This window comes from Hordeum vulgare, chromosome 6H, assembly GCF_904849725.1.
Source record: "Hordeum vulgare subsp. vulgare chromosome 6H, MorexV3_pseudomolecules_assembly, whole genome shotgun sequence".
Classification (NCBI taxonomy): domain Eukaryota; kingdom Viridiplantae; phylum Streptophyta; class Magnoliopsida; order Poales; family Poaceae; genus Hordeum; species Hordeum vulgare.
In genome coordinates this window covers 408,607,072-408,617,209 of record NC_058523.1, presented here as the reverse complement: position 1 = coordinate 408,617,209, position 10,138 = coordinate 408,607,072, and the positions used below count along the sequence as shown (strand labels likewise).

The window sequence follows — 10,138 nt, the reverse complement described above, 5'->3', positions numbered from 1 at the left end:
AAGATACGCCATTTCTTCAGTGAAGATGGAGTAATCTGGGGGAGCATGTTGTATGACTTATACAACACCTATTGTTAGCTCTACAAGGGATCTTGTGATACAGGTCCCTGTAAAACCTATTGCCTTTTGGAAATGGGTGACTATAGAATTAATTGCCTCTTGGCAATGACAGAGCAACGACTACCCCATATGAAAGAAGTGCCAGTACCTGAGATTTTGATGGTCTCTAGGAATGAGAAAATCAGATACTTGTGACTACTATAAAGTCTATGTTAGTGAAATTCCATCATTCGAATTTCACTAACATAGACTTTATGAAGGGTCTACAAGGCAAATGTGACTCCAAAGGAAATATGTAAAGGTGTAAAACATGACTTAAATCGAAAGATTTTGTGCAAAGAAAATGAGAGGACAATTGCATTCATGCAAAGTTATAGAATGGGAAATTCGTTTCCCAATTCCTATGCATGTGGATGATGTCCTACTTGCTAGTGGTGATGTCAATCTACTGCAGGAGGAGAAAAGAAGTTCTTGTCCTCAAAGTTCAAAAGAATAAAAGGGGGTATTAGGAATGTCGCATGGACATGCTAAGAAAGATCTCTAAAGTATGCATACGAGAAAACCTACGCCTGTTCTTATAGTCAAGGGTAATGGAAGTGGAAACTATGGTGTTCCAAAAGTTAATAAGAAAAGATTGTAAACAGATATGGTACCATATGCTTCAGTTGTTGGAAGCTCAAGATATTACCCTGACACAGTTCACGTATATATCCGGGTTGTTTTGGCAATGTCCAGTCCATAGATAAATCAATGGAATGGATTCAAAGATATCAGCCTCATGCTGAAAGAAATAAGTGCTCTCAAAACATTGTGAGTACAAAGGAGGACTTGTGAAATGTATAGCGAAATCCACAATTGTCGCTAACTTTCATACTCGGAGTTTTGTGTGGAAAATCTCCAAATGAGTGAAACCATTGTCATCAATGTAATGCAATGATATGTTATAGCTTGATATGAGGCTGAGGGATAGGCGAAATGGTTAATGGCTACCTATACCCGGAGTTGATAATGGTTGACAACAACGATAACCATTTTAAATTCTTTCGCTCCTGTCACAACGAGTCAAGTGTTGATGCCAAACACACTGACAAAGAGTTACGTGTTGTGAAGGAGAAAGTCTGGAATTATGGAAAAATGCTTTAAGCATAAAAGCAACAAACAAGTGTTTGCAGATCTGCTTATCAAAGGCTTACCGCCCAGTGTGTTCGGAGAACACGCAGTTGACATGGGTTTTATGGTATAGTCTAATATTTCCGGACAACAAAGGGCCCAAGGTTAAAGAATCTGTCTCAAAAATGGAGAGGTACATTGTGGTTGTCTGATTCCATCGGCAATTGAGCCATGACGATGAAACATGCCCTATGTATTGATCTGTTACGAAACGGGTAAAGTTAAAAGTATATATGATGAGATCAAGGGGGAGAATGTTAGGTTGATCTCTTGCCTAATGGGCCCAACGGCCCATTGGACCTTGACTCACGCCCTGATCGGGGGCGTCCAACCCAAGCAAGGCTGGTGGGCCCCTGTCGCGCAGTGCTATATGTAGAGTAGGTGGGGACCATGGCACAGATTACGAGGTTCGCCGCCGCCACTGGTTCCCCACTCTCTAACCCTAATCCGATCTAGAGGGATGCACTGAAGCGATGGGAAGTCCATCACCGCCACTACCGGATCTCTCTCTCCTTCCCCACCGTCGTCACCTTCTCACGACGGTCGCCGGAGGGAACTCATCAAGTACTCCATAAGGTAACATACCTCTACTCTTACCAAACGCATCTAGCCTTGTCGATCCACGAGATCTATCACTTATCCCAATGTGTTAGCCACTCTAGATGCGCACGTTGCCTCCAAAGAATTTCTTCTCTGTGATAGAGCTCGATTAGGCGATCATAAATCTAGGTTCCTCTCGTGATGGACCCACTCATCCCGGAATCGCACGGGCAGACTCGAGTTGCTTCTTTAATCGTCGAATCTCCTGACCCACATTTCTGAAGTGATTCATGTCCCATGCTGTCAAGTCTCCCGCTAGAGAGCCTAATCATGCGCGCAGATGATCCACTGACTTGACTGTCCCCTGGTTCCATGCACTAGAGACAACACTCCTCAGCGGGGAAATGCTACACCCACGTAATGTTACGTGAGGTTTCTACGTAAAGGCTGATTTAGAGGTAGTTAATTGGATTATGATTAATGGTTGGGGCCCACCCAGGTTGAAATCAGGGGGGCAAAGAGTATTTAGTGAAGGGTAAGTAAGATTACGTAAAAACCTTACGTAGGTGTAGGATTATTGGTCCTCAGCGTGTCGTCCCGATCCTGCATCTGCTCATATCTGAAGTGCCTAGGTCCTGGTCTGCACGCACGCACATCAGCCAGTCGCAAGAAAATTGGTACATGACCGCTTCCCGCTACTGTTTTGTGCTCAAGCACGACATATGGGAACGTAAGCATCCATATCGGGTTGGCCAGACACCTATCAAGACGAACCCTGGTGTATGTGCCCCCTGCAACTCTTTTTTCAAAGGTCCATGTGGCTCCCGTATATCCGATGCCAGAGAGTCCGCACACATCCAATGTTTCTATGAAAGCGTCCATTTGAGATTGACTCGTGCTGCCTATGCCGTCGTGTTCATTAGCATGCAGAACCTCGTTAAAATCTCCAATGACTGCCCATGGTTGGTTACTGTCTCCAATGATACTTTTCAACATATTCCATGTCTTATATCGTTCCGGTACTTGGGCCTCTCCGTATACAAAAGTAACTCTGACTTGTGTGTCATGCATCCCTGGGATTAATGTATCAATAAGTACTCTGAATAACCCAAAATTTCTAGCTTTATATCATCTGACCAAAATATGCCAAGGCCTCCACTACGTCCTAAACTTCTAACATCATAGCTTTTATCAAAGCCCAAAGAGCATGCTAGATTTTCCACTCGACTTCCCTCTATTTGAGTTTCAAGGATACAAAGGATAGAGGGGGCATATTGCTTCATTAGATCACGAAGATCTCGAACTGTCGTGGGTTTGCCAGCCCTGCGGCAGTTCCAGCTCTGGATACTCACTAGCCCCAGCGACGCTCCGACATGGAGGCCGCCAGCTTACCTTCAATGCTCTTGCCAAGAGAAGAAGTGTTTGTCGTGGAATTCTTGTCATTAATTTCCCGTTGATGTTTCTGTTCCTGTTTCGGTGAAGGGCTTTCTGGAATTTGTGGAGATGGTAGTGCAAGGAGGGCATCCGAATCTTGTGCGTGAAGACTCACAGAGTGAAGGTTCAACAAATGGCTTACTCCCGAACCACGTTTCCTATTCAAGTCAGCCTCTACCATGGTAGCATCCTGGTCCTCTCCCTCCATTGAGTCCACTAGATTAGTAGGGTTTTGCGGAGCGCCCCGGCTAGGTCCACGCCGTGACCGACCACCGTGTCCCCTACCATGGTTGCCGCCCAAGTTCCTGTCAGCATCGCAACCCCTTCCAGGTCCTCTGAACCACTCAGCTTGTAAGTTTTTGAAAACTAGGGCAGCTGGAGGGTGGATTCCATTGCCGCACTCCTTGAACAAGTGCCCCAGGTGACCACACACCGCACACCAATCTGGTAGACACTCATACTTGACCTTGAAAATCTCCCTGTTCTTCTTGATGATGAGTGAGACAACATTCTTCAACCTTTGTGTGACATCTACTTTCACCCGAACTCTGAATTTTTTCCTTCGAAGTCTTGGGATTTTGGCTCAGCATAGATGACATCCCCCACCGTTCCCGCTAGAGGCTTAATATATTGGAAGAGGCCATCAGGTAGATCATGGATCTGAATCCACATGTCCATCTTATCTAGGGCAATGGCTGATGGGCGGTCAGACCATCATATGGCGCTATGATCACAACCTTCCCTTTGAAAGCCGAGGGTCCTTCCTCCATAACACGTTCCCAATCGCCCATGCACGAGAATTGCATGGTGTAGAGATTATCGCTGAGTGGACGGATTTTCACCTCCCGAGCCAAGTCCCAAGCAACCCTCATGTTTCTATAGAACCAATACTGACTGTAGGGGCGATCTGTATGCACCCTAGCCACCGCCATCCATCTGGTTGCTTCTTCTCGCAAGTCGTCCTCCTGGACCGCCACATCGTCCAGATCCTCCTCGCGAAGACCCAGCTCCTTCATCATCGATTCGAGGTCATTGTTTGTCGAGCCAGCGCCCGAACCTGACGCCGAACCATCCATCGAGAACTCTTGACCGTGAAAGAGATCTATTCCGCGGGTGTGGAAAACCCTATGTCCCTCCTCACACTCCGCTACGGCTCAGGACCAGGCCACGACTACAGCCGTTGAGGGAGAAGGCAGGGGAAAAAGGTCTCCACGATGATCGCCAGGCGCCGCCGGGAGGAGCGAAAACCATAACGGCAGGGGAGGAGCGGTGCAACAAATGGGTTGTGGCTTTTTCAAATTGTTTTTGTACTTACATGTTTTTTTAAAGCCGAAATTGAAGCCCAATCCAGAAAGAACTAGCCCAACATCCGAATAGTTTTATAGCCCAGAACATGATGATGGGCCGACGGGCTAGCGTTTCGTGGCCCTTACGAAATGGGAGGTTTTTAGAGCCCTCGCCGCACCCCAGAAGAACCAGCAGACTGCAAAACGAAAGGAAAGCCGCCGGCCCTAGCTCGTTTCAGTGCCTCGCCTCTGCAGTCTCCACCACACGGACTTGCCACCATGACGGCGGCTCCTCTTTTATCGTTGACGGATGCGGCGACGGCGACGGCGACGGCTGTGCTAGCCCCCGGCCGAGCGCCCACCAGAGCCCGCATTCAGGCCGCCCCTCGCCACCCCGCTACCGTCTCGCTGAGATGCCACCGCTCTCGGCCCCTAACCGCGGCCGCCGCCACGGGCGACTCGCCGTCGTCCGCCGCGTTCCACGGCGAGTGCTTCGTCGTCGGGGACAACATCGACACCGACCAGATCATCCCGGCCGAGCACCTGACCCTGGTGCCGTCCAAGCCCGACGAGTACCGCAAGCTCGGCTCCTTCGCCTTCGTGGGCCTCCCCTCCGCGGCCTACCCGATTCCCTTTGTGGCCCCCGGCGAGGAGTCGTCACGCTACGCCGTCATCATCGGCGGCGCCAACTTCGGATGCGGCTCCTCCCGCGAGCACGCGCCCGTCGCGCTCGGGGCCGCCGGCGCGCGCGCCGTTGTGGCCGAGGGCTACGCCCGCATCTTCTTCCGCAATTCCGTGGCCACCGGGGAGGTGTACCCCCTGGAGCTCGCGGACAGCGGTGCCAGCAAGGAGTGCAAGACCGAGGATGTGGTCACAGTCGACCTCGATAACTCGGTCTTGATTAACCACACATCCGGCAAGCAGTACAAGCTGAAGCCTATTGGTGATGCAGGCCCGGTTATTGAGGCCGGGGGGATCTTCGCTTATGCTCGGAAGACTGGAATGATCGCGTCCAAATCTGCGTGAACAAAAAGTGAGTATTCTTCTACCTGCATATGAAGTCACAGAAGTTTCAACGTTATTGATTCGATTCGAATTGGTGATGTGCTTTGTGTGTGACTATGACTCGAACCTAAGATTATCACATACTCAGACGAACATCAGTTTTCTGCCGATTAGGCAAACCTTTATATCCTGAAGAAAGGTTTCGTTCAGTTGATCATATAAGCAGGCAATAAACACCTACCATTGTGAGGCTTGTCTATGTTTCTAACTAGTAGAAACATATGCTTGAGCCATATGGATCTTGCTATTGATTCTTACAGTATAATAGTTGCACGCCTTGTTAAGTATTGCTTCTGGATGCCTTGTTAAGTATTTCTTCTGGATGCAATGTTGCTTCTCTATACACAAGAACATATGCTTGAGCAGATTCCGTGGGAGATGAATTATGGTCATGATCACTCACATTGTTATCGTCCGCGTCGATGTCAACATTGTCTTCTATATGGATATCATCTTCTAGATTCACATTACTTGGTTCTTCCACAAGAACTAACGCCAACTCATCTGGATTTTTTGAAGTGGACGGGTTACTCTTAAAAAACTTAGGAAGAGATCCTCTTTGTGAATCTACCAATTTTTGATCTGCTTTCCTCTTTTTTCTTTTAGCAGCACCTGATTTGGGCTTCATAATAATTCTGAAAATAAATAAATACGAAACAATATTAGGGCATAAACTACCTATAAATTAAAAACGAATCACTAAAAGTAATCAAAATTAGGGCATAAACTACTAGTATGACGGCGTGCCCAGCCCGGCGGATCTTGGTCTTGGACAGTTGGACGACTCTAAAGATGAGATCGGAATCAGGAGGCTAGCGTCGGTGTGCGCGGCACAGCGGCAGGCCGTCAGTCCGTCACGGCGACGTGCGTGCAGGGAGACGAGAGAGCCAGAGCCAGAGATCAATAGTCCATCACAGCGGCGTGTCGTTGCAGGGATTCACAGCGGCGTGCGTGCAGGCCTGCAGGGAGATGAGAGAGCCGATTCGTTTTGGCTTAGTGCGTGCGTGCAACAATCAGGTAGGAATTTCCGGCGGTCGTGCAGCGTACAGATGCCAGATGGATCCTGACAATAGCGATTGACCATAAAATATTCACGTACGGGTTGCTATATTAACTGGCCCATGTAATAATAAAATACCTCTTGACCCATGTAACCTGACACGAAATAGGCCCTGATTTCCATTTATTTTTTCTGTATTAAATACTATACTTAGTATACATATATATATACAGGGGCCCCCAAAATTTTTGGGCCCCGTGCGGCCGCCCCCGCAGACCCCCCCCCCCCCCCCCCCCCAAGGGCCGGCCCTGTCAACAACGAAAGTTCAACCCAAATAAGATAAGAGAGTCCATCAATCCCACACAAGTTGAGTGAAGACTCGTGACCTTAGGTCGTTAATCCTTTCAAGGTCGGATTTTGCACATAAAACGTAGCGGGTGAGTACATTGATTGTACTCATAAGCTATACATGCTTGATGTTTTATGTAGGCTTCTAGGTGTTCTCTTTTGTGTACATGCAGTTTTGAATTTGAAGTACCAATAATATATTTTCTTGGAAATGACTTATCTCTATGTTTTCAAAAATACTTTGTTAAAGAGTACATGGCTTGATGGACAATCTTCTAACTAAATTACCCAGTATGGGTTCACATCAACTATGCAATGCTCATGACTTAAACATGAGTTCACTACAATTGTACTTCTTGAGCCCAAGTGTTTTCCCAAGACATTAAGTTTTAAAACAAGATGAGAGAAGATCATCTATCTGTTCTAGACCTAGTAGCTCAAAATGCCCGTAAGGGGTCACGGCTAATTGCCTTAATTCACACTCTGCAGAGTTGTGCACTTTTCCCACATGACACAGGCAATCTTTTGTGTTGGTGCACTTGCGGCTCGGATAAAGACCATGCGAGGTCTTTCCAAAGTAGCACCCTATACTTGTATTAGATCCGCCCGCAACTATCTAACCTTGGCCTCTCCGAATGTCCTTACTTTAGTAATGGTTTCCAGCTATGTACTTGAACAAGCCAGAGCCCATATGGCATGTTGTTGTCTGGTAACCTTTGGGGCTCCATTGAAATATCGTTGATCTTTTGACCCTCGGCGGCGGTCGTCGTGTGTTCCTGAGTCTGCACTTGTTTTTGGCTTATAGCTCTTCTCAACTCTCCGACCTACCACTCTGCCCTAAGAAAATCATGTTTTTCTTGAGGCGGAGCATCGACAAGAGTTGCAGAACGGAAGCGTGTGTAGGCTCAGGAATTGGTGGGGACCGCTACCCAGGGTAAAAAAAAGAATGATTTATGTTTCAGTAGAACCCAAAAGCTTATCGTACAGCCACATTTTATATGGGCTCTAGCTTAGGTCAAATAATTAGCGCCCTTAGTTCTGCCATTCGGAGAGGTCGATGTTCCATAGCCGCGGGCGGCTCTAATTTAAGTATATGGTGATCAGGAAAGATCCTTTCATGAAGGTTTGGTTGTGTCATGTGGGTTTAGTATAGAACCTCTGCCGAGTGTCAATCTAGTCGATTAGTCATGCCCTGGTTACAAGCATTTTGAGCTGTAGCAAGTCTTGGAAGAGCTGGAGGATCTTCTCTCGTCTTGTTTTCAAAATAAAAATGTTTTGGTAGTACACTAGTGAATTTGATGCTGTATACCTGTTATTAACTCATGCCGGATGTGATGTTTTGGGACCCTATGATCCAGTACGGCTCTCATTTCTAGGTTAGTTGGAAGACTGTACATTGGCTCTAGACTACTTGATAATGTATTTTGGAAACTATCAAGTCATTTCCAAGGATTATTGATATTTCAAACTCAAAACAGGATTTATGCAAAAATAAACCCCATAAGCCTACATAGGACATACCCCTAAGCACCTCTGTTATCTCTCCTGGTATCAACTTGTGAGTACATTCAGTTCACTCACTCACCTGCTACGTTTTACGTGCAGAGCAAGATGTGTGAAAAGGAATAATAGGTTAGGGTAGCGAGTCTTCACTTGCGTGTGCTGTGTGGTGTTGATGAACTCTTTTATTTGTGTTGAACTGGCCTCTGGATGGTGTGTCATATAATGTAGTAATTTGGATTTGTGTTTGCGATGTAAAACATGACATGTATTTTCATATTTCATATTCGCAACTGTGCATGCTAGCGATTGATCTAGGCAATAGCACGGTAAACACTGAGACTCGAGATCCTACCCGGTCACCACATATACTAAGGCTCAGTTTGTGGTTGCTGGGCTGTGTTGTGTTGAACTTATTTTATAACATGCTGTTGGAAAATAGGGACAAAACCAGAAAGTTAGTTAGATAATCCAGTCTTCATGAGATTTGTTAGTGTCCTGATGTTCAGAGTTTATTTGACCTGGCTTGAGCAATAACATCAACATCGGCTAGAATTGGTGCAAGATATAGCTTGCGTGAATTGTTAGTTGTATATGAAGTTGCAGGGGTTTGATATCCCACCCAATGTCACAAATTACTCATGAGTCATGATTGTGCTAATAAGGTTGTTGTTTAAATTTGCGTTAACATCACCATTGACTGACTGTTCGGGCAAACATAGATACTTGGTTATTTCTTTGAGCTTTGAACTATCAACTGATTTAGCTGATTGAAGAAACTTCACGTGTATTTCAATTTCATTTAAATCGGCCTGAACTTTCATTTTCTTGATTATAGAAACATGTTTTCGTAGCTAGAATGATAAACATCTGCTGCTGTGTCAGGTATTAATATTATGACAGTAGACACTGAACTGTATCCTCCAGATTTTATGATCAAGTCCTTCCCCATAGTCGTACTATTGTGTATCATATGTGTGTAATGCTAACAATGTGACATTCATCTCCAGGTAAGCTTGATCTGCTGTCAGATTAGTTGAGCGCTTGCGGGTGGCAAGTAAGACTGGTTTATGAATAAGAGTCTTTGCACTTCTCTGGAGGTGTGATTGTCCAGCAGTTTTGCTACTACTTTGACATTGCCTTGTACCAGTAATACTAGGCTCGAGAGTGCTGAACTTTGTTGTAGTGAGTGTTACACCCATGTAATAGTCTTGTTTACACCTGTTATCTTTGATGTCAAGTTAAGTGTACTCCCTGTTAAAAAAAAGTGTAATCAAGCACTAGCTTATGTTTATTGATTGCAGTGGTGGACTGTATTCAGTCACTTTTGGCGTTCCTATTCAGCGAGGAAAGGAAAATCCGCTTTCTTTTGTATTTATGGAAGCGATGGGGAAAATAATAAGTTAATTTTTGTCTTCCTTTTACAGAGAAAGATCATCTGAAATATGCATATGGCCTTGCTTTGGGATAGCACTATCCTGGACTTTATTTCTCCACTGATTCTAAATCACTAAGGCCCTGCTTGCTCTAGCCGTCTTTTCGTATTCGGCCGGTTTCAGATACACGCCTCTAGCGTCTCTTTTCGTATTCGGCCGGTTTCAGATACATGCCTCGTTTTTTTCTCAGTCTATAAATACTTGTAAAATAAATACAGGTGTATAAATTTACATTCATCCCAAGCGGGGCCTAACCTGTGGTGATCTCCCAGGTCGCGCCACAGTGTGTATACAGCGAC

General features: G+C 45.9%; 1 protein-coding gene across 1 annotated transcript; it reads left to right on the top strand.

Moving 5' to 3' along the window:
- The first annotated feature begins 4,684 nt into the window (after nucleotides 1–4,684).
- LOC123402876 (3-isopropylmalate dehydratase small subunit 1-like) lies at nucleotides 4,685–9,727 on the top strand. The gene is made up of 2 exons (XM_045096837.1): nucleotides 4,685–5,523; nucleotides 9,414–9,727. The coding sequence occupies exon 1, from the start codon at nucleotides 4,770–4,772 to the stop codon at nucleotides 5,514–5,516; it is 747 nt and encodes a 248-aa protein (XP_044952772.1). The 5' UTR covers nucleotides 4,685–4,769; the 3' UTR covers nucleotides 5,517–5,523; nucleotides 9,414–9,727.
- Nucleotides 9,728–10,138: the final 411 nt, after the last annotated feature.

Bases quoted from the DNA above. Each gene is read 5' to 3' on its own strand.
- LOC123402876 (XM_045096837.1), top strand. From the start codon at position 4,770: ATGACGGCGGCTCCTCTTTTATCGTTGACGGATGCGGCGACGGCGACG.